General features: G+C 38.2%; 1 protein-coding gene across 1 annotated transcript; it reads left to right on the top strand.

Annotated features, from left to right (window-relative positions):
* The first annotated feature begins 102 nt into the window (after positions 1 to 102).
* On the top strand, positions 103 to 1,895 carry LOC123715468 (transcription factor Adf-1-like). The gene is made up of 2 exons (XM_045670481.1): positions 103 to 318; positions 1,212 to 1,895. Exons 1-2 carry the CDS (start codon positions 186 to 188, stop codon positions 1,823 to 1,825), a joined length of 747 nt encoding a protein of 248 aa, XP_045526437.1. The 5' UTR covers positions 103 to 185; the 3' UTR covers positions 1,826 to 1,895.
* Positions 1,896 to 26,366: the final 24,471 nt, after the last annotated feature.

The following is a 26,366-nucleotide window of genomic DNA, read 5'->3' on the forward strand; positions in this document are numbered from 1 at the left end:
AATTCGCGCACACGCCACCCGATCAGATCGATGTTTTTCGATGGTGGGGGTACGCACGCCACCCGACTTATCAGACGCGTCGCGCGCAGTGCGCACCTTGACAACACCCGACGCCACGCGCCATTCCTTCGTTTTTGACACGAATATCAATTTATATACACATATTTTTGTATTTATTTGGCGGAATGAACGACGAACAATTAATTGAGTTGGTGAAACAATATTCTGTTCTATATGACGTGAAATTAGCTCAATACAGGGACCATAATGTGAGAAATAATGCATGGGAAGAAATAGCCGAACAAATGAATTTAAGCGGTAGATATATTGTATATTATTATTATTATGTTTTACCTACATCTAAATCTTCTTATGCGGTGACTTTTGTATGAGTTGCAAGTTTTTAATTTTGTCTACCTTTCCTCACAATATCAAGCTGCCACGGAACGACGCCTTCACCACTAAAATATTTCTCAAAATTGTTTCTTACTGAAAATGCATAGTGATATCATACATGCCTAAATACTTATGTAAGCAACATATAGCTAGAATTATTTGGTCGACCATGTCAAGTTGACTGTCATAGGACCAGCAAGAACACGTCATCTTGATCTTAAAATTCCAAAGGCATTCTCAACTATACGTAAGGCACAACTGAGCCGATAATTATTTATGTAGAGTCGCAAAGGGCTTCAAGGAAAAAGCTTCATCTGCAACAATCATGGCAATGGTTTTGAATTTGGAGTTAAAGGTTTAGGAACGGGTAACTCTAACTTTCCATCTTGTATATTGGCCTAAGACGGATTTTTCAAATATTCTACCATCATTGATTTTAATATGCGATCCGACGTCTATGACTAAGAATCTACATCTTAGATCTACTAATGCCAGTAGTACGATTGAATTTGTCTCCTTGTAATTGCAATAATTTGAACCACTATTTATGGGATATATAACGGTAACATGTTTTGTGCCCCACAGAAATTTGGGAAATTCCAATAATTTCTAAAACCATGTTCCGACTCTTCCCACGTCGCAGTTGTAGGTTTAGCATATAAACTGGGCCCATTTTCTTCCAGATTGCATCGCAAACGTCTATTTGTCGTACGGTACTGAATCCCATGCGATAGTTGAATCCCAACGTTCTGAATGAACTACCTATAGCTAAAAACATGTAATAATAAAATTCATATGATCATCTTTTTTTCCAGTTGAAGAAGTAAAAAATAAGTGGAGCAAATTAAGAAACTGCTTCACCAATGCCTTAAAAAGACGCCGTAAGAAGAGTGGTCAAGCAGCAGCTAAAGCAATTCCTTGGAAATTAGAAAAGCAAATGGAGTTTCTGCTACCATATGTTGAAGGCAGATCTACAGTTACAAATTTAAGTACATCAAATGATGACGATTCGACACATGATGCTGAATATAAATTTTCTGAAGAATCTGTAGTTTCACCTTCTGTTACTATTCGTTCACCAACTCCAGGGACCTCCTCTTTAAGGCCATCTGTTCCAAGAGAATGTACTCAAAATTCGACTGCAAGTTTTACTCCGAGTAGTTTAAATAAAAATGATAATGACACTAATATATTAAAAGAAATGGTAAGTGTAATGAAAACAACACAGGAAATGAGACTGAAGAGAGCAATATCAGATATGGACGACGATGACTTATTCTTTTTATCAATGAGTAAGCAACTAAAAAAGTTACCTAAAACGGACCAAGCTAAAATTAAGTTTCAATTACACAAGCTTATACACGAATCGGAAATGAATATGCTAAATAACCGTTCAACAAGTTCTGAATACTCAAATAAATATAACTAAGATTTTAAAAGTAAGACAAAGTACATAAACACAAGTTATGACATCAGAAGAAGGAAATACAGAAGTAGAAGTAGAAGCTCAATAGTCGCAGAATGAAAAGTACAGATTGAAAGCATTTTATGACAATATTGAATAAAATTCCATTGTTACTATTATAATTTTTAATAAGTTATTTTTATATTCTATTTATATAATTATAAGTTATTTTATCTCTTCAGTACTTACCTCAGACAAATAACATGTCTTTCTTTAGTGCTAATGGATTCGTGAAAATTGATATTTCTTGTATGTTCTTTTAAATAAAAATGTGTATTTCCTCAAATAGCGTTATAGTAACCCAAAAGTACATATGAAATCTTTAATCATCTTGAAGTAAGTTTGGATATAGAGTATGATATTTATCACATGTACTTGTCTTTTGATTTATTTCATGTACCCAGTAACGCCTCGTCATTTTTTTTCCTGAGTCGTTTCAGTACCCAAAATTGACATTAAATCTGACTCGTTATTTGTTAAATCCATAGTACAATTAGCACGCGACTATACACCTTAGCTATTGTCAGCTAAATGAATTCTGTAAGTGCAACCGTGTCATGTCACATCGGGTGTCGACACGTCGCGTCGCGTTTCAATAATGTGTTGCCGCCTTAATTGGACGAAACGAATTAACAAGTACATGCTTCGTACTTATATACGTATCTAGAATTGTCTTATTTAAATATAATAACATAACTTTTACTTAGTATAATTCATTAAAAAGGCTAAAGTATTACAAACAGGTCATAGTAGAATCTTCTACAGTATCTAACTTCTAGTGTAAAAACAAACCAGAGAAGTCTGTTGTACGACCTACGTGGGTAACACTGAAAATGTTTATAACGTACCAGTTAGAAACATTGCTAATAAAAACATCGAATTTAGAACTCTTTGGTAGCCTTATGTAGCTATTGCATTTATTTGTCATTTGTTTTTGTAAATTGGCGGCAAATCTAAAACCCTTGTTACACGTAAAATGAACCTAACGCAAGAAAATTTTCGGTCAATGATTTATTCTGACTTTCGTTATGGGCTTACTCAACAACAAAGCTATGATAGGGTGCGATTAGCATTTCTTAATGAAGCCCCGTCTATTACAATTGGTTTAAAGCGTAGACGTAGCAATCTCAATGATAATCCGCGTGAGGGACCTACTTTAACAGCGACTACTGAAGATAACATCAGTGCTGTGCGACGCATGATAGAGGAAGATAAGAGAGTGACCTATCAGCAGATACAGGAAAGCCTAGGCATTGGTATGAATCAAGTTCAAAAAATATTACACGAACATTTAGGCGTAAGGAAGCTTTGTACCAGATGGATTCCCCATACTTTAACCGACGATCAGAAAAACCTTCGCATGGACTATTGTATATATATATTACATATTTGACTATGACAGGTGTCGAGATAATGAGTCATCAATTACAGTCCTGACCTGGCGCCCTGTGATAAAATTCGAGGTATTCGCGTTACGAGCCCTGAAGATGCAGTGAAAGCGTATGAAAATGCCATAGAAGATAGAGGAATAATGGGCCCACTGCTTTTCTCAATAGTTCCATCGAATGCGACGATGTGTCGGAACGGAGATTACTTCGAAAAACAATAAAAGTATTGGCAACTTTCTACATTAAGCCGTTTTTCATTTTCTAAACATTTTCAGTGAATATAATAATAATTTTTTTATACTGTTAACTGTTTAAATAATTAAAATGTTTATACACCTTACCAACCTAATTTAATGTTTGTTTATTTTAATTTAACAAAATTGATCAAAAACATGTTAAACTTTGAACTGACAATTGGGATCGATTTTGTTAGATATTAAAAGTAGCCTATCCACCCTTTTTTAATCAAGAGTTTGATTTATTTTGTACGAGGCCCATAAACCTCCAATGGGTTTACTGCATCACATTTCGGCATATGATTATTTAACAATTTTCTTCCCAACTTGGAAAAGATTGATAAATTTTGCACCTAATGCAGCTTATTTTATTTCTTATTCACATTAGATTTTCAATAAAACTAACCCAATAATATAATAAATGTTCAAGAGTTGATAATTTACTGTTAATTTAGTTAAAAAGCAAATTTTGTCTTGCACGCGGCGGCACTTCGCTTCCGACCGCCGACCCGTGCGGACGTCTGCTCCAGTGCTCTCTCCGTGTGAGTCATCAGTGCTGTAGTGCCATCTCGCTCGCTCCGAGTGAGTCATCGCCGCTTGCCGCTGTACAGTGCGCACGCGCTGTCCGACCGCTGCCTTGCTGCTTGCTGCCTGCTGCCCTCCCATTGGTCAGCCCGATCGCTGCCTTGCTGCCTGCCGCCCTCTCATTGGTCGCTTCGCGTCTTCGGTGTTTGGACATCGGGTTGAAGGCTGCATTTTATGAACGCGGGTTTACCTGCGGCCCTCAGATAGCCACCTAACGGTGCCAAACGGTTATCTGTGGGTTAACGCCTTGTGCGGGAGTGTTTTTGTCCGGGGTGCATACACCGTGCCTTTTTCAAGGCGCGTAACAGCCCCTCCGCTTCCTCCAAGTCCTGTGCACGGCCGGGCCTCCTAGTAGGCACGTATTGGGGAGTAGGTACGCCAACTACTCTCTAGCAACCGGCTAAACACAGGTCCACTGTTGGACGGGTCCTGTCACATCCGTAGGGGCTCTTATACCCAATCTCCTACGGGCTGGTTAGGTCGGTGACAAACCTCACCTCCGCTATCACCAGCGGAGACACACCACATATTAGGGCAAACCATTAGCTTAGGTACTCACCACACTTAGGCAACTAGGTACACACCCGCCGTCAAACTGTTGGCTTCCCGCCAACAGAATGGCGTCCGGGGATCCACCCCCTGACTTAAGAAAAATATTGCTCTTTCTCCAAGAGCGCTTCCCCGACGCTTTGCGGGCTTTTAATGAGTCCGAAACCGCGGATTCGCCGCGTTCCCCATCGCCGTCGCCGCGTAAGGTGAAGAAAAATGCCTCCGCGAAGGCATCGAAATTCGTTACACTCCCTCGCTCGCGCTCGCGCTCACCACTCCCTGAAGTGGGAAGTGCCAGCGATGAGGAGACGGGTTTAAATTCACGCCCGTCATCGGTCATGTCGACCCAATCCACTCCGGCGTTAGCGGCCGACGAAGCCGCACAAAATTCATCTTCCGAGAGCGACGGCTTTCAAACCGTCGGCCGGAAGAAGAAGCGTTCGGCCAACGGCGGTCCCCCCGCCAAAAGGCCCACACAAGCCGCCAACCCTCCGAAGAGGGATCTTAGTTCCCTCTTATCGGGAAAACCTGCGCCCCCCGCCCCCGCGGACCGCATTAAAACCCCCCCGCCCGTATACGTTAGGGACAAGGGCGCCTGGCCGACCCTATCAAAAATTCTCGACACAAAGTCGATAAATTACAAGGCCCGAACGCTAAGGGATAACCTTTGCGTTCAGGTCTTTTCATCTGATCACCACCGCTTTTTAACTTCATACCTTCGCTCTGAAGGTATCGGTGGCCACACCTTCCCCCTACCCGAGGAGCGCGTCCTAAGGGTAGTCATCAAGGGCATCCCAAAGGAGATAGACTCCGGGATAGTCCAATCGGACCTCACTGAGCAGGGATACCCCGTAAGGGATGTATTCCGCATGCTCAAGAGAACAACCAAGGAAGAGTACGACATGGTACTCGTTGTCCTCGATCCCACCCCGAGTGGGAAAAAGATATTTAGCCTGAGAGAGTGTTGCAAGCTCTCGGGGCTGAGGGTTGAAACCCCCCTCAAACACTCCTTCACACGACAGTGTCACCGCTGTCAACTCTACGGGCATGCGGCCCGTAACTGTTTCGCTAGGGCACGGTGCGTAAAGTGCCTAGGCGACCACGGCACGGCGGACTGCAAAAGAACGCTTCCGTGCGCTGAGCCGCCGGCGTGCGTGCTTTGCGGGCAACAGGGCCACCCAGCGAATTATCGCGGGTGCCCTCGTGCCCCCAAGGCGCATAAGCCGGCGTCTGGGCGCACGGCGGGGCGCGATGCGGTCCGTCGTGGCGCGGGAGCAAAGCCCACGTACGTGCCGGCCCCACCTCCTAGGAATAGTGCCTGGACCAAGCCCCCCGTTACGGAGGGCCCTCCCCAGCTCACGTCAGAGGCCTTCCCGCCTCTGCCAACAAAATCGGCAGCCGTAAAGCCTTCCCAGGCGCCGGCGCCGACCCCCGTCATAACGGAGAGGCCCACACGCAAGGTGAGCCCTCCGGCTAAAGCCCTCAGACACACGGCTGAGGCCGCCGCGGAATCAGAAAAGGTCCGCGACGCCTTAAATCTCGCGTTTAGTATCGTAGACGCGCTAGACATCGACGCTCTTGTCGCCTTCTCCGAGGCTTTCAAATCCGCCAACAACGCGGAAGACAAGAAGCAACTCGTAATCGAGCACGTCCAGCTCCTTAAGTCCGTGCGACAATTTGCAGACTCCACCACACCGCAATAGCTACGACCACGTCTAGGATCAAGGCCCGATCACTGTCCGTGGTGACTTTCAATGCAAACGGTTTCAAGCCGCAGGCAGATTTGGTTCGAGATTTCCTCGTTCGCCACCAAATAGATATTTTCCTAGTACAGGAATCTTTCCTCAAGCCCAGCGTTCGCGCTCCCAGATTCGCAAATTACAACGTAGTGCGAAACGACCGACCTACGGCGAAAGGCGGTACGCTCATTTATTATAGACGAGCGCTTCACTGCTCGCCGCTAGACCCGCCCTCCCTTACCAACATAGAGTGCTCTGTGTTGCGCGTAGCCATGACCGGCCATCAGCCGATTATTATCGCGTCGGTGTACCTCCCTCCCGCCAAGATCATACTAGAGAGCGATCTCAGAACCCTGTTTGCGATGGGCCCCTCGGTCTTATTAGTCGGGGATCTCAATAGCAAACACGGGGACTGGAATAGTTCAAAACAAAACCCTAATGGGTTAGCCCTCAATAGGCTTATAGACGTGCTCAATTTCAACGTCATTGCCCCCATACAACCGACTCGCCGTGGCATAACAGGCAACGGCCTTCTCTCAACGGACGTCATAGACGTAGCGGTTTTACGTAACGTGGCACTACAGCCGCGAAGCGTAGAGACGTTACACGAGTTAGACTCGGACCACTTCCCGGTTCACTTTGAATTCGGCCCTCCTAACACTCGAGAGAAGAGGTTCAAGTCCATTGTCGACTGGCAGAAGTTAGACGAGGCCCTCAAGCCCGCCGACACCTCTGCCCTCCCAAATGTCCCCGACAATTTAGTCTCGTCCGCTCACGCGTTAGACGCGATCTCCTCGGTCACTAATCACATTCAGACCAAGGTCGCCGAGTCGTCCCGGAAGGTCCCAGATGAGTTCGCTCAACGCTGGGAGCTTCCCCCGGACGCGAGGCGTCTATTGACCGAGAAGAACGCGGCGACTCGCGCCTTCGCCAGAGCACCGACCGACGAAAACCGCAGAGCACTCCGCGCCTCGCAGCGCCGAGTCAAAGAGCGCATGCGGGAAATTAGAAACGAACGCTGGGACCGTCTTACCAGCGAATTGTCACCTTCGCACACGGCCTATTGGTCTCTCGCGCGTTCCCTAAAAACCGACACGGTGGCGTCCATGCCCCCTCTCAAGCGTCCAAATCTGCCTGACGCATTCGACGACGACGAAAAAGCCGAGTGCTTAGCCGTCAACCTAGTGGAGCAGTGCACCCCGTATCTCGATCATAGCGACCCGGCGCACGTCGAACACGTGAACCGCGAGGTCGAACGCATCGTAGCACTGCCCCTCCCTCCCGAGCCGCTCCCTCCTACGTCGATCGCCGAGGTCAAAACTCTAATAAAGAGTTCACTGCCTCGTAAATCTCCAGGTCTCGACGCCATCTCGAACAAGGTCCTCCGGTGCCTCCCGCCCCATCTGATATGCCTACTAGTGTCCATTTTCAATTGCCTCCTTGAAAACTGCACCTTCCCGGCGCAGTGGAAAGAGGCCATTGTCATTGGTATTCACAAACCAGGCAAACCCCGTAACAACCCCACCAGTTACCGCCCTATCAGCCTTCTCAATACGCTTAGCAAGCTTTACGAGAAGGTACTTAAAAAGCGCCTCCTAGACTTTGCCCTAGATAAGGGGCTCATTCCCGATGAGCAGTTTGGCTTCAGGCCGGCCCACTCGTGCGTTCATCAAGTCCATCGAATCACGGAGCACATCCTCTCCGGGATGAACAGCTCCCTGAAACCGAGAGCCACGGGTGCGCTCTTCTTCGACATAGCGAAAGCTTTCGACAAGGTCTGGCACAACGGCTTGGTTTACAAGCTCTACCACCTTAATGTGCCACTAAGACTCGTGCGTATCGTACACGACTTCTTGTCCGACCGCTCAATGCGCTATCGCGTAGAAGGAACGTTATCGTCTCCTCGCCCCATCATGGCCGGAGTCCCTCAGGGCTCGGTCCTCTCGCCCCTTCTGTTCACGCTGTATACCGGCGACATCCCTAGGGCTCCCAATGTGGAGCTAGCCCTCTATGCCGATGACACCGCTCTCTATACCACCCATAAAGATAGAGGTGTCATTGTGGACAGACTCCAGACCGCTACCACGTCGTTAGGCGAATGGTTTCGGAAATGGGGCTTCCAAATAAATCCCGAGAAAAGCGTAGCAGTTCTCTTTGCCAGGGGCAACCCCGGTGCTATCGCTAGGGATAAATTTCACCTCAAGACAGAGGTAACCCTATACGGGCAAGCCATTCCATGGCAAAAGTCCGTTAAATATCTAGGAGTCACGCTCGATAGCGGCATGTCTTTCCGAAAGCACATAGCCGCCGTTCGCAAGAAGGCACATTTTGTCCTCTCTCGCCTTCATTTCCTCCTAAATAAAAGGAGTCAAATGTCTCTAAGACACAAGGTCACCCTGTACAAGGCCTGCATCCGACCGTGCATGACATACGCTAGCGTAGTCTTTGCGCATTGTGCCCCCTCCTATATACACCGACTACAGGTGCTTCAGTCGCGATTCATGAGAATCGCGACCGGTGCGCCCTTCTATGTGAGAAACGTCGATCTCCACCATGACCTGGAGCTCCCTACCATAGCCCAATGGATGAAGTTGGCGTCCACACGCCACTTTGACAAGGCTAAACACCATCCCAATCCGCTGGTGCGTAATAGCATCAACTATTACCCCTTCCCGACAAAAAAGGCTCGTAGGAGGCCCCGACACATACTAACGGATCCGGACGATCCAATTACTGTAGCAAACAATAAATTAAATGCCGCCCGCGCGGCCAATAATAAAAATAGCCAATCACAGTTTAGGGTAAAAAACCGCCTTCACCGGGGAAGGCGAGGACCTTTACTTCGCACTTCGCTCACTACAGTGAGCTTCCGTCCTGCCCTTCAGGCGATTGACCGCCCCGCGACGGCCCAAGCCGAGGTTCGAGTCTCACAGGAGACGCCCTTGCGCTAGCCGCGGGATAAAACGCCATTCTGGCCGAGCTACGCTCGCCAAAACAGCCCGAGCTGAGCTGTAAAGGCCCTTAAGGCCAACAGCGAGATTCCATTCTCAAAAAAAAAAAAAAAAAAAAAAAAAAGCACGCGGCGGCCGAGTGATGGTGGAGAGACCTTTCTATCAAGTTCTGGGTCAATACTGTTTATGTAAGTTATACTATTACTGTTTGTTACTCTAATACATTACAAGCTTGCATGTTTAGTTTCCAACTTCTTACGAAAAGTTGTTATAGAAAAGTATTTAATTTAATCCTCTATTAAATTTAAAAAAATGTGTTTAATCACTTTAAACAATGTATTTTTCCACCGAATAATGAAAACGTTACCATTTCAAGAATACACTATAGTTATTCAACATATTATTTAGTAATTGTTCAAAAACATAATACATAAATATTGTCTATTTTAAATTTATTTATAAGATATCCTCCGTTTATCAATATCTATAACCAGGTTTTTATAATAATAATAGCTTTTTATAATTCAAGATTTCTAACAAACGGTGTCAACTTTCCAATAAATATAAACATTTATGAAATTATAAATTCCAGTTTCTAGTTGGTCTAGCGAACCTTCTAGTCCCCTAGCCCTTTCACTTACGTAACGCAAGAGAAAATCGTGAAAAGTGGAACTTGGCCACAGAATAAATGCAGTACTTACACTAACATTAGAAACAGTATGACTCGAGTCATTTGCATTCTCAATTAATTTCTTACTTTAACTCAATATTTATTTATAGCGTATCTGTTCCTTGTAATTCTGATTTAAATAAATATTATAATTATAACAATTTAAGTATTTAAGCCGTTATTGTTATATTCGTTGTTTCTAATGCTATATAGAACCTTCTAGAAAGATAATAATGCATCTCTGCATCTTCTACCGCATTTACCATGGAGAGTGTTCAGATACGTATTACCTCGAAGTCCGTGGAACCAGCTGCCCACTGAAGTATTTCCGAACCAATTTGACTTAGGATCCTTCAAGAAAAGGGCGTACTAATTCTTAAAAGGCCAGCAACGCCTTCGCGAGCCCTCTGGCACTGAGAGTGTCCATGGGCGGCGGTATCACTTAACATCAGGTGATCCTCCAGCCCGTTTTCCCCCTGTTCTATAAGTGATCTGAGTGAGTATTCTAAAATAGTTAATTCTTAGATGGGCTAAATATTTTCTGTTTAATAGTCTATTAAAGAATATAGTAGATTATAGCATAGTCTATATCTACCGGGTGTTTGTAACCAATCTCCGAAACGGCTTGATCAATTGTTAGGATTTTTTGTGTATTTTCTTAAAGTCTGAGAATAGGTCGTTAACTTTTTTATATGTGTAAGAGACCAGGCGTAGAATTAAGTGATGCGCAGAGGCGATGAGAACTTGGAGTAACTAATCGTGGTTGGTAACACAAACAAAATGATAACGTGGCCATTCACCAACAAGATACAGCGACCACTAGTAAAAGAGGCGCTGTACAGAAACCGGTGGAAACAAATAGTCCAGATATTTCCTTGCTGACCACCACGCTCATGAACAACCGACTGAAAAGCAAGAAGCGATCAGACCACCTTAATTTTATATTTTATTCTTTGCTCTGAATTTTTACCACTAAACATTTTAATTCGATTTGAGTATTGCTCTGTTTATAATGCAAAAAATCGTTTCCCGGATTACGTCAGTTATATTACTACTAGATGCAGTTCTCTCACAGGTATTGTAGCATGTCTCATGCTAATCTTGATATGTCGCGGCCACCTAGATTTGCTCTCAGTTCGTACGTAAATTTTATATACCGTATCTGACACAAAAACTTATATCATGTAAAATGGATTATGTAAGACTAAGATACACTAAGAAGCTTTTTACTGGCTTTTAGAAGAGTTTTACGTGTACATAGCATTGAGAAAAATAATAATATGGGTGCTGCTGGCCACAGAGCAAGACAAATCAAGACAGGGAACACAGGCTCTTTATGACAGACATTTATTATAGTTTAACTTAATAGCCGATGCCAAATACAAAAAAAATAACCTACCAAATGAAAATTTTATCTTCTTATTTTGACATAAGTTAAACTCGTTTATACATTTATAACAAGTAATAAAATTAAATTACACCTCCCATCTCTATTAATGATCTGTTCCGTTTAACCCGCCACAATATTATGTATTTGTGCCCATTTCTCCTAGTTAAACACCTTTCTTTACGCACACCAACACAATTTTCTGTGCAACAAAAATTCGCGTAGATACACGTCTATAATCTATAGTGCTTTCTTTGTGTGTGTGTAGAGGGGATGTGTCACTTTCATAGATTCGTAAGTGTGCTTGGCTTTCTCTGTGTGAGTGTTGCGTATACGCACGCAATGCCAATGCCAGATTACGTTTACGGATGGTAACTTCAAATATTACGTTCGGGAAATGCTATTGTCTATTTAGGAAATACTTTTTACACGAATGACAGTCAAAAGGAAACGATTGGAAATTCTTATTTAATCTATTCGTTCCGTTTTAGAATGTGTTATGTATTTCGCTTTTTGTTAAAACAGTCGTGTACTTAATATTTTATTTCAAACAAAAATATCGAATTTTTGTCTTATATAAATAAAACAAACCAATCCAAGGACCTGGAACCCCGTCCCCCATCCCGTTCATGTTCTACAATGTAGATGTGTTTTTAACATCTAGTACCTATAGAAAATTTATCATTTAGTAACACTCACTATAATTTTGTTTCAAATGAAGTCCTCTAGTAAAACTTAAGCTCAGCAAAGCTTTTAAATATGTGATAGCCTTTTGCTTAGGTACATGCAGGATTAATTTCAGCATAATTTTTTTATTATATACATCTTATAGTATAGGTATGATATATATTCTACTCTATAATTTTACAACATTTTTACATATGATTCTGTCCTTAAATCAGAGAAAGTTTTTTTTATGAAAAGAGAATTTTGTATGAAAATATGTACGTCATGTCAACTCATGCGGAAACGATGGCATACTCGGCAAAATGAATTAAGGCATAGTTATCATTATAATCGTTCTAATGATACCGTAATGAGAAATTTTAATTAAACATTAATGTCCAAGTTCTAGGCTGTGGGAAGTGGTTGCAGTGAAAGCTTGCACCCCAGTTAGTGGGATTGAAATCATTGATACTTGAAATCTTCTCTCATAATCTAATCAAAGTCTCATAAGTTAAGTCAGTATAAAGAATGCGTTATGTGTAAATTTGGAAACCCTATTACGTAAAAATACATGTGTCAGAGTTCCCAGCTCCTCCATAACAAACGTAATAGTTAATTTCGTAACATTTTTTTTTATTTCAAATACAATTACAATTTGTTTTTTTTAACTGTTTACAACAGTTTTTCCTATTTTTATTTTACCAAATGGCATTACATGTCGTGAAGTTATTGTCACTATATTGAGACAATTCTTGTGTTTCAGCATAGGTCAATACGATATACTTAGTTTCTATCAAATTGAGTTTATTTTAAAGTGCTATTTCTATATACAGCATCATAGTCAACATGTGTGCGCAGACGCACTCTTATTTACGAACCTATACAAAGCACAGTAATGTTCCAAAGCTGCATCTTTTTATCATACAATTTTTTTCTTAATAGCGCTTACATTTATCAGAGATTATCTGCAGTCAAACAGTCCCTAACCACTAAGGATAACAACAGTTATACAGTATCTAAATTATGACATATCAGGTTACAAGTAGCAAAATTAAAATTCCCAGTATATTACGTCTGTTATTAACTTGCCTAGGAGATGTAAAACCGGCGAAAGTAAGCTTTGCCTAGCGTTTATCGGTACTCGATAATACAGCTTATGTCTTAAAATTATTATTCTACCAAAACTCTGCTTTAAGTTTGTGATGGATATAAAACATATTTCTCGTTAGTACATATTTCGTATTTGTGATTAAATAATGTATATTAATTTTATGCGTAATTCTTAGGGGGTCGTAATAAATTCGTCATAATTATTAATTAGGTTAGAGGGTTTTATAAAGTAATAGCAAAATAAAAATTGCTGTAAACTGTCAAATGCTTTTTTATTACGTAGCCATTACATATTTGGCACACTAGATAATAATTTCCTAATTTATCTGTAAAATAAGCAAATAATTATATTTCTCACACCAATAATAATCCAATTTCAAATGTATAATACGGAGTACATACGAGTATAACTGTATATTATTTGACATTGTTACTAAACATGCCTAGACAATACAAAAGGGACAATCACTTGTTTGATAAAAGCATTAAAAAAGTTAGTGTTCCAAATTCAAATAATTTCCCACACGTAACGTTACGCGGGCGGGCATCGAGTGCACGCCGTTATTCGAGGCAGTGACCTACATTACCACATTTCGCCTCGTTTCTGCAACCAGTTTAGTTAATAACCTCAATGGAAATCACACTTTGTTCTATGTACATTGCGTATTTTTTGCACTTACTTAACAAACTTTGGAATAATAAGAGCAATGTATACTATGTTTCCGTTTAATCTTGCTCTGTTTGTGATTGCAACTCTGCTGCGCTTTCTGATTTTGAGACGAGAAATTAAAATGGCTAGAATGGCTGGCGAGAAAAAAAAAAGTCACGGTTAGACTGCAGTTGATAAAGTCATTATTTGTTATGTTGTTATTTATAATAGGTACTTATAAATAACAACATAAAGGGTAAGGGTAGGGATTAGTTACTTTCGTCAGGCAAACGGATTAAGGGAAATTGTTACCGTGGTCCATAGCGATGTTGGGTTTTAGTGGGTAGAGGTCCATTGCACCTGGACCAACCCCGGACCAACCCCCACACTCCCCGGGTCACTATTAAAAGTTGCCCCGGCGCCAGTAAATGGATATCCCAACAATAAAAACAAAAGGGTTTAGAGAAATATTTTTAAGCCTTTCACTATAACTAATTTAATATTTATTTTTCAGATCATAATAAAAAGATTTATTAAGATACAAACTATAAATATTAATCCTTGTTTTTGAATTAAAATGTCTATCAGTTTGGTATACAAAACAGCATAGAAACAGATATTAATTACTCTGCAATATTAATTGAAGCAAAACATCTTATTGGCATTATAATCATAATTCTGTGAACATAATTAACAGTGACTTGACGTCATAGAACTTACACCCAAAAAATGCCGATGTATGCACAAAGGAATACGCCTTAAAGAAAAAATATTACAGAAATATATTTGAATTGTACCAGCACTCATAAAGGCTAGGCGCACCAAATCCTTAGACTAAAATGATTTTGGTGTGTGGTGTTTTGGTAGGTAGGAGAAAGCCTATGTCTTCAGCGTGCGACATGTGGAACATGGTGTAGTGTTTGCAGCTCCTTACAAATATTGCGTAAATCAAAATCTTGGCGATTAAAAAGAGTGGCGGACAGTTTATTGGCAGTTCTTCTCTTCCATTCTACGCCCTTGATTTGAGAACTGGCAGTAAATGTAAAATTAGAAGCATTTATTATGTATTTATTTTTTACGTTTAAGTGTACATTGTGTTACCGATATGAATAAATGATTTTGACTTTCACTTTGACTCATCCCCGGGGTTGTAGATGATCCCAGACTGTGCACGAATGGACTTTGTATGTGCGTTTTTAACACTCGATCGTACTGTGAACGAAAACATCGTGTGAAAACATTAGACCCAAAAGTCAAAGGCATGTGCCAGACACAGAAAGTTGATCACCTGCCTATTAGTAATCAGGGAACAGATACAGAAATCTGAGCCCCAGTTCTAAAAAGCAGTAACGCCATTGGTATATGGTGAGTAGAGTTTCCAACAGCAACTGTCTCCAATAAGTTTGACTATAAAACGAATTATGAAGACGTCTGCGTTACTTGTTTGTAACACCTAAAATCTTCAGCTAAATAGCACTAACAAAGTTATTCCGTCCGCTAAGGACATAAAACTTCTCGACGTTTGACACTGGGGCTATTGGGCTAGTCAGTGGTTAGACTGGTTGAGCATCCTCCGATTAGGTCGAATCACCTTCCTACCTCCACGTGTAAATATAATAAAAAAACCAGATTAGCCACGCGACAGCAGATATAAACCTACATAATATTGTGGAATGAGGTATGCTTTGACACTGGGGCTGTTGGGCTAGTCAGTGATTAGACTGGTCGAGCATCCTCCCATTAGGTCGAATACCCTTTCTACCTCCACGAGTAAATATAAAAAAAAATTCAGATAGCCACGCAACAACAGATATAAACCTACATAATATTGTGGAATGAGGTATGTTATTCATTCTTATCGCATCATCATAACGTTTCGACATTACCGAAAAGTGGAACAACATGATTCACGAAACAAACATACAATGAAACGGTATGTTTTACTAGATAGACCGCGAGAAGTGGTGTCCAGATTAATTTTTCAAACAACATGCAACGAAAAAGACGGCTTTTTTATATAACAGGGGCTGATAAGACCGACCATAGGCACTCAAATTGCTAGAGGTCTCGCAAGTGCCTTGCCGGCGTTTAAATGCCGGCTTTTAACCAAAAATAATTGTAATAAGAAAATATTTAATAATATATCGAAAATGATTAATATCATTGGCTTCCAATTAGACAAGAATTTTTGCTTTTAATGAACGAATCGATAAGCTTGAAAGCTACCATCATAATTTTGTACTGGCGTTATTTATAATAAAGTACGGGATAAATGGACATGAATGGAATGATAGATGATATAAATTGTCAACAATTCAGTGAACTGAACTGTTGACAATTATTGAACTACAGAAATAGATAAGTAATAGTTTAAAGTTTGACATAAATAGTTATGTACAATAAAACTTCAACACATATAAATATGTACGTAATATTTAAATCGACGCGACGGCCAACAGTACATTTTAGTGACGCGCAGTACTAACTGTATTTTGTAACGAGAGCAAACTTCGGGGTCGCGTGTCACTTTCAGAGAAAGTATTGTTTTGATACTTTAACATGCAAACAAACAGGAAAATAAACGTTATTTAGGAGAGAAAGCAACGTTCAGCTGACCATTTCCCAGTTTCAGTTTAGAAACTTGTATAAAAGTTCATATAAAAATCTAGAATCTTCGAACCTACGAAGGTTCGAACCCCGGCTGTGCGCCAATGGACTTTCTATGTGCGCATTTAACATTCGCTCGAACGTTAAAGAAAAACTTCCTGAGAAAACCGGCTTAGACCCTTAGGCCTTAGACCCATAAAGTCGACGGCGTGCGTCAGGCGCAGAAGGCTGATCACCTACTTGCCTATTAGATAACCAAAGATCATGAAACATATACAGAAATCCGAGGCCCAGACTTAAAAAGATTGTAGCACCATTGATTTTTCAACTAAACTACACATACTATGTTATGTGATTTCGAAATAAAACTTAAATCTGTAATGTGACATAAGAATCATCAATTTTTTTTACAATTCGTGTGCAGAAGATCTAAATGTTATATATAGGCACAGCCTATACCAGTTCGCTCTACAACCGATCTGACAGTTTTAGTTGGTTTAAAAAATTCAGAAACGAGACTTAGTGCTAACTCGGGTCGCCCATAGCTAAATTATTACTTCATTTAATAGTTAAATTGTGTATCTTGCGTGCTGAAAATGTATCAGGAATATCTATATTCTTTAACATAAACTTTTTAATAAAGTAACAATGTGTTATTGATAATTAAAGTCGCATCTTATAGCTTAATCCAAAGTCTTCGTGTTTGGTCAGTTTTAATTAATTTTGACTTATTAGAGAGCCCTAAGGGAGACGATTTCTAAGTTGTGTAAAATTGTAACTGTAATTTTCTTATGCAACGTATACTAATGCGATGCAACTGGTGTATACACCGACGTTTCTAATATTACATACTACGCTTTCTTCGACATACTCTCAGTAAAATGGTGGCGGCAAGAACCAGTGCTTTCTTTTTCAATGTCGGCTACGAACAGAGCAAACACGAAATATTTACGTGTAACAGAAAGAGACAGATGTATACTTTGTGATTGCGCGCTATATTTGAGGTTATGGTACGGAGCGCAAACGTCAAATTTGGCGCCAAGCCATTTTGACAGTTGTTTAAAAGAGGTAAGGTTTGATATTAATATGTTAACTGTTGTATGCAATTGTGCTGATTCGCGTGCAGTGAAATGTGGGACAATCGAAAGCCTTTCTCTGCTGTTGTTAGGTATTTTATTCCGTTAGTTTTTTTGCGGCCGGCATTATACCAATATGGCGGGTTTGTGGCATCATTTTTTGTCACGTTAGATCATTCTTGTTAGATGGAAAGCTGGGATCTTCTGTATCTAAGCCGCGTAACTGTTTAAGTGACGTAATTTCATAGCTCAGTAGTATGATTTTGTTGATTTTATAACGGACTTTTATTATAATTCATACGTTGGGAATTTTCGTATCTAAATTCCTATTCGTACATAAAACTGGTATATTAACAGTAGATATTACAATCAAAATTCCATTATTCGTAATTATCAAAAGGTCTTTATCACATAGCTACTAAGTTATACAGGAATTATTGCTTCAAAGTGGTTTTTTCGGTCTGCGGTTTAAACATTATTTTCTGTTTTAGAAACAAAAACTAACCTCTAATTTTGCTGATGTCTCTTAACGAGAAATTTCAAAATGGCGTATGATGTTGCAAGTAAGAACTAGTATTGCATAGATAATTATTAACGTAGACTGCATCACACTTTCTCCGACTAACGGGCTAGTAACTGGGTTACCAGATACACTTGTAAATGATACCATTTATTTTACTGTCAATCTTGGGGCCATCATTTTAATTACTCGAGTGATCATATCTTGAACTTAGTTTACCAAAACTTAACTCTTTATCCATTAAAAAAATTCATTATTTCCGCTCATTAATTCATTAGATGTGGAAAACAGTTTAAAAAATCAATATTCAAAACTGTAAATAAAAAAATCAAGAAAGAGTATTTTTATGGAATCAACTATTAATTTCGTTATGGAGCTGGGAACCCATTTAATTTATTTTAAATAAATTAAGATTTAATTCTTCAATACATAACTACAAATTCAGTTCAAAAAACTGTTTCACTTTATACCTACTTTTAGAATAATTTCTGCCTAATTTTACTAGACCCTATAATAGTACAGGCACGTCGTTCTAAACTTCCGTGATATATGAGGACTCATCGATATTGTTATATTCAAAGCATTTAAGTTAGTCCATAAGTTCACGGTCGTGGTAAGTAGGCCATGGTTGGTGAAAGCCAGCGAAAGGCGCCCTAAAGAGGTCAGTTACAAACATTACGTGTTGTGATACTTTCTTTCATGTTATGGAACGGTGAAAAATTATGCAAATCACGCATAAATAGTTTATTTAACAGTTAGGCGATCAAGGCCATCTTAAATATAGTCGTAGGATATTTTATAGCGTACACGTCCTTTAATAAAAAAAACATATTTTTTACAATATATGACATCTTTTCAAATGAAATTAATTGCAGCTAACTTTTATAAACTTTGCACTAGAAAATTGCACTTTCATGTTCCTGTCTACCAGACGCACATCAACAACTATGCGAATATCTCAGCTTTGTATCGCGCAGTCCGGACATATAACGACCACTGTTTAAGCCTTGACTTGTTAAGCTATCGTAAAATAAGACTTAAAGCAGTAATAAGAACATCCATAGCGCTAAATCACCTGTACTATGAGCATATCCCAGGTACATACCCTCAATTTCACACCAACTACAATATAGCCAAAATACTTAGTTAAATGTATTTAGTAGTTTTTATAGATTTTTCCATTCGTAAATTTTTAACCCTTCTTGCATATATGCATTCCATCTTTGGCTATATCTTTTGCATAATTGTTTTCTGTTATGTATAATTTATGTAGGATTAAGAAATCAATGAATAAATATATACTTTTATTAAAAATCCTGCCAATTCTAAAAAGCCACGCAGCCGCTGGCCTCTAAGCTGTGTGATTATCTTAGGGCGGTGTATAAATAACATCAGTTGAACGGTCGATTCCTGTTCTATAAAGAAGTATATTTTACCGCGCCTATAAGTAATAACCTAATTAAAGCGATAGCATCAATAGAGACGATTAATTACTAAGAATAACTCGAGTTTCGCATTCCGCAACTACCATTACGGCAATAGTGATTAATTATAAATTAAAATGAATAAAAGAAATCATAACCCATTGTCACAGTTTGTGCGCCTGCGTTATATTGTGTAGCGTAATGTTATTCAAGAATTCGCTGTTCATTAGGACATCGCTACATAAAGGTGTTATATTTCCTATTTATAAGTGGAAATGGGTTTAGTAACTTACCGACGTGCTCTAAAACCTACTATAAGAAGTTACGGTTTCCTGTGTAAAAAATGTATACCTTTTAAATTTAAAAGGCATTTCCCATGAATTCCTAAATCAGTTTGACGAAAACGAGTGGTTGTGTACGGCCGCAAACACTCATTACTCTTATAATTAAAAGTAATACTAGTAACGTACAAAAATAATAAACGATTCAGAAGCGTCCTGTGACTAATGAAGTTGTATGATTCAGAGATGGGATTTTAATAAATATAATTTAACTTAACTTATGTAGATCCATTTAGGGCTATTTTTTTCCTAAAAAAAGAGCGTATTCAATTCTTAAAAGACCAGAACGCACTCGCGCCTCGTCTGGTATTGACAGTGTCCTTACTTGATCACTTAACTTCAATTGACCCTCTTGCCCCTTTGCTCTGTTCTTTAAAAAAATATATGTGTTATCGTCTTCATCATAACATCAGATTTTGTATTAAAGTTTGGGAATCGATTAGTTGATACATATTACTTACGTATTATTATGACCTCAGTCTACTTAAGAGGTTGGTTCTACAGTGCAAAAAAGTAGAAAAATTTATCAATTTGAATGTCGTTAATTATAGAAAGGGTTAGCTTTCAAACAAATACGTTACAATAAAAGGAAATTCTACTAAAAACAGTTTTAAATACAAAATATGAGTTTATAAATAAGTTATTACCGCAATGTGGCGGCACCTTAATATCCGATCGTGTGATGAATGTAGGGAAGTATTTCATAATTTTCACCACTTTCCTCAATATCAACGCACTTTCATCACAAATTACAATTCAATACATCTCACAAAACGTAATGATTCTTCACTCGGTTGACTTTTCCGTAAAAAAATTATGTTTATCTAAGAACTATGATATTTTTATTGAGAGCTACTCAAACGTCAAAATTGTCATTTTCTTGTAATTAAAACTACTAAATTATAATTGTACGCATTATCAGAACGTTTTGATTAATGTTTCAACGTCTTTGACGGTTTTGATAAACCTATTCTGAGATAATATGCGATTTTTCCGACATGCATAATGACTGGTTTAAAACTCTAACATATTCTTAATTTATAATAGAACCTGTTTACCAATATTTAATGAAATAATATAAAATAGACGAATACAGTATATTATTAAAAACCGTTATTAAATACGTATTTCCAGTTTATATTATATTGTATTATACATAAGCCAGACAAGCTTACAATGATAATATTCACTTTTTTGACGCAGGATTACAACAATAATTCCAGAGTCGGCTATTGTTGTAAAAAATAGATGCCTCCTGCTTTTGTGATTATTATTTTTATATGACTTATGTACCTTTGTGGTTGGAAATAAAAAATATTATTATTGTGTATGCTAGCGGAATCTCACAGATATATAATAAACGCAAACTAATAATTTTTATACATATGTTAATATAAGTTTATTATTTCTTAAAATAATAATGAAATCTTAAAATACATCTGTTGATTAATTACGGTTATACCTACCAACTTATCACTAGGGGAGGCCTATGCGGGAACGCAAAGTTAGACCATTTTTTTTGAATCTTTAAATATATCTATATGCACACATATATACATAATACGTGGCTCTGACAAAAGCTTCAATGCCCTAGTTAATGACACCCCGAACATAGAATGTACTTGTAGAATCATCGCTAACATATAGTTTAGCAACTTCAAATGAGAAATAAAAATGCAACAGTTTTGTAACCTGCGGCGACACCAGGTGCTTCACCATCCCATGTAATGTCCCTCTTAATAAAGTCTCTTTCATAAGGAAAAAATTATATAATTATTACGTAGGTGTCAGTTTCTCTATATCAAACATCCGCTAAATATTTCGGGATTGCTTCGAGAAGCTAATTATTTAAAAAAAATGTTGTTACTTAATAAATAAAACATATTTTTGAATGAATTATCCAATGTCGCTGTACACCTGACCCGTAACAAAGCGAAAAACTTCTACACCATACTTAACAGTGGAACATGGGAAAATACAATTGACCTTACAATAATAGCCATCGCGCATTGTGCGTTCAAATCTGGGTGACCGCGATATTATGTCGGTGAAATGCGAAAGCAAACGGTACTAGTTGCATACAATGTTGGTGTTAGTCTATGCATCCGGTTGGAATACCTTGTTTGGTTCAAAGGTTTCATCTGAAATGGCATAGAGACGGTAAATATATAAAAAACATGTTGACGAACACAGAACTTAATCCACGTTATAAAACTTATTATTCATTCACTTTTATGAATCAGAAAATCCAGTGGCGCTACAACCTCTGGCCTAGGATTTTTAAGCAGAGGGCAAGCTGGCAGGAGACTTCACCTGATGTATGAGTTTGATATTTTACTTAATCGTCATTTGCATGTTGTACGTGATACATGCTGTGTATGTTTGTGTCTAAGACCGGCGTTGCTTGCACATAAAATAATTCTTATGGTATAAAGCCTTTATTCGAACATGAGATCTTAGGGTTGAGACACTTTTCTATTACGCCAATCCTACTCAACAGAACTCGGTTATCACCATAAGCGTTATTTATTACTCTTAAGAATACCTTATAAACGTATTTTAACTAACTGACATTTTAAAGTCGGCTAATGAAATAACAAGTTGACATAATTGGCAATGGGCTACTTCGATAACAAAGTAGATAACAAAAAGGGTTAATGCGCTGTCGAAAACGTCGAAAGAAACGGTAAATAACTTTCTTTGTTCGTACATTTTAAGTACAGACTCCAAATGTTTCTTATAAAGGTCAACGCATACACATTCATTCAAAATACAAAAAACATTAACGTCAGGAAAACGTTTTCACTTTGCTGGTGCAGGTCTTGCGAGCCCTCTGGCAATGTTAGTGTCTATGAGCGGCGCTATCTCCTGCCTGTTGACCCCCTGTTAAATAAAACCATATCATGTATTATAATTAATAAAACTGTTATATTATATAGAGGTAAACAGAACAGAACAGCCATGTAGAAATACTTAAAGTTCCCACTTGAACTGAAAAAAAGCAGGTGGATTCGTGTTGGCTTCCTTGCCTTGTCTGGGACACAATTTGAATATCCCAATACTAAGTGAAAGCCAAAATACGTTCGTGCCAGCTTGCAATAGAAAGAATTCTTGGAATTCAACTAAGTAACAGAGAAGTGAGGATATCCGCAGCAAAAGAAAAATAATAGACTATGAGCAACACGCATTACAACTCAAATGTACCAACATGTAGGCTATTTTATAGATGGAAGATCATCTAAAAAGATATTCGGTTACCTAAAGTGACAGAGAAACAAAGGCAGACCGAAAGAGTTATGAGCCGACGAGATTGACAGGATACCTGACAAAAATTGAAAGCTGACGGCAAAAGATAATGATGAAAAAAGTTGGAGAAGGCGGTCTCCCTGGGGACCGCATCTAAGAATATATAGGTATATTCTTGTATGTATTGTAGATAAATAAAGGATTATTATTGTCATACTTCTTTAATTAAATTAAAACAGGTAAGTACTGTATTGAATTTATAAAATACACAATGTATTCTATCATTGTGTATTTAAAAAATCATTCATAATACATTAAGTTTACTGAAAATTGTATTCTGTATAACTTACATCAATTAATATAAGATTATTAATTATATTTCTATCACATACAAGAGCAGAAACATATTCTTTTGTTTCATTAGTTTGGAACACGAAACTTAGCATTAAAAGTAACAAATCAACGAGTTGTTTTAATCGATTTCATACTATTATAATACATATAATTTCCTTACACAACAACAAGGACATAATTTTAATTAACTTTAACGGGTAAAAGTTATGTAAAACTAAACTAAAACAAAGCCATCGTAAAGAAACCGCAAATTCTCGGTAATCGCACATAATTTTCCGTTATATGTAGCGCGAATCATTACGTAACGCTTCCCGTTGCACAGGAGGAAAGTAGGGGGTGTGGCCGGATGCAGGGAAAGTGGGGTCGACGCACGCGCAACACTGAATGTCAATGCGCAATGCGGCGTGCATGGTGATGGGTTCGAAGATTTTGCGAATAGATAACACATATAATAAATCCGATATATTTATACGGCTAAGATTATGATAAATATATTAGACAGATATTATTAGATACTAGCTACATAAAGAATCTATGTAAAAATACTTCTGTTATTTATTACAAAAGTTGAAGAGATAATCTATATAATCGCATCAATCTTCTATCAAACCTTTTCCTCAAATTTATTGTGTACCTACAACTGTTTGACGGCTAAAGTTGTTCGCTGGCCCTATAGGATCTTAAGTTGGCTCCGAATGCCTGAATCGACATTAAGATTTTTGATAGGCGAGAACATAACTATAAGAGCTACCTTGTAGGTTAAAAAGAGTCGGTTATTCGTGTTATTTAAATCTCTTGTAAAAATCAGCTTGCTGTGAAACTTGGGGCGAATAAACTTATATGGTTAGAAACGCAACATTTGTTAACGCCATATAAAAGGACAGGTTGCGTCGCTTCTTCGGTGTTGTTTTACATTTATTTATTCAAGTTTATCGCAACATACATAATACTACATCTGCGGTATATGTTACACACCTTAATTATTATTTAATACGAAATTGTGTAATTTACTTAAGTAAATAATAACCAGAAGGGAACAATCAATTAGTCGCTTTCAAAATAAACTTAGAAATCTAAAAATAAGGGGTAGTTTACAATTAGTAGAATATTTAAAAAATCATAAAATACAATACTCTCCTAAGCCACAAGCATTGGAATGGTTGAATTTCGCCACATATATTAAAATTGTAATGCAATCGAAGTGAGCGTTTTGAAATAAAATAATTTGACAATAATTCGCACTGATTCCGGTAGGAAGTGGATAATTAGAAAGAAAGTACAGTTATAAACAATGCAAGACCGGTTGGTTGTGACGTAAGGTGAAACGCTTTACGTAACCAGGGCCTTGAACCTGCCCGGAACCGGAGGAAGCGTTCGCGCAACCATTTCTTTGGTATTACTTGTTTTTACTTAATACAGCCGCGAGGGTATAACGCATCAATTCTTGTTAAATTCTCTAGTTCGAATATTTGAAATTCGATTCCGTTTATAGTAGTTTTGTAGTAGTTGAAGTGTGCTGGTTTCCTGTTCGCGTGAAATTACAAAAGTTTTACTTAATCTACAAAAATATTTATGATATATACCTACTCCTAAATTTGTCAACCTCAAAGATTAAGGGTTTTTAACCTAAGGGCGTAAATGACCACTACACTCGACGGTAAACTGTTATATAACTTGACAAACCATCGATGTGATCGATTCTACGTCGTAGCGTAGGTTTGTAGGAGCGTAGCTACAGGATATTAAAGATATTCATATCAATGACTTTACTGAGTCTACGTTTAGTTTGTTTATTGTATCGTGCTAAAAAATCGTTAACATAAATATGTAATGCTATTTATTCGTCAAGATTCGTTTAATCATAAAGTGAATACAAAATGATTAAAATCTTCATTTATTTAAGTTTTTGCTCGCAATTATTTAATTTACGTCAACAACGATGCCAAATCCATATTAGACGTAAACTAGAAACAAAACTTTAAAAAAAGACGAACGAATAAAAGAACAAGAATTAAGTAACGTAACTTATAACAACCACATGGTAAGTTGAATCACCGTTGAATCGTTAAATTTTTTATTAGGTTTTATAAAATTAGACATAGCATAACAAAACACACACACAGAAACACATAAAATAACAATAATAAAATATAAAAAAATACGGTAAATGTCAATTAATTATTATTATTTCAAACCAACAAATTATAACCCAACTGAAGCTTACGGATGCGTAATTCACCCAAAATTTCATGTCTTTTTTCACTAAGTGTTAGTGTGTGTAAGTGGGGTGGACCCTATGAAAACAATGGACGTCGACTCCCTGATAAAATATAATTTAAGGTAAAATTGCGTTGCAAATGTATATAACAATAGTAAGATTATAAAAAAAGTATTTTAAATCAAGTAGATTAAATTTATTTAATTCGGGTATCTAAACATTATTACATTATACATGTCAATACACCAAAATGTAAGTTAAGCATTTATGGCTGGATTAGGAATGCGAGTCGAAAGATTTCGACGATTTCGATTTGAGTAATTATTTTCTTGATTCTACGTCAATTTTAATTTCAATATTTATTCATCTCAAAATTGGTAATTATATGCACGGAAAGCAACACTATAACTAACGGTAAATACTTAAATGTACTTTAAATTTTTATTATATGTATGCATTCAAACATTACGCTCGTACATTAAAAAAATAGTATATTCAGTTACTTGTGATAATATGTATATTGTAAAGAAACGATATACACTTGTAAAAATGTCATGAGAAGTTAAGAAGGCAGAGTGCTAAACAGCTACACAAATAATTAATTTCTAATATTTGCGTACAAGATTTTCTATTCAAAAACAGTTGCAAAGGCACATCGTAACAAGTAATAAGTGGCTTGGGTAATTAAATTATTGTTCTTGATTATTTCGAAGTGCGGGGTTCAAGGCTCGTTGCATAAGTTACGTCAGCAGTTCGAAGACCCCACTGTTATGACCGTACGTAGTTAAG

The sequence above is a fragment of the Pieris brassicae genome, chromosome 10 (assembly GCF_905147105.1).
Source record: "Pieris brassicae chromosome 10, ilPieBrab1.1, whole genome shotgun sequence".
Classification (NCBI taxonomy): Eukaryota; Metazoa; Arthropoda; class Insecta; order Lepidoptera; family Pieridae; genus Pieris; species Pieris brassicae.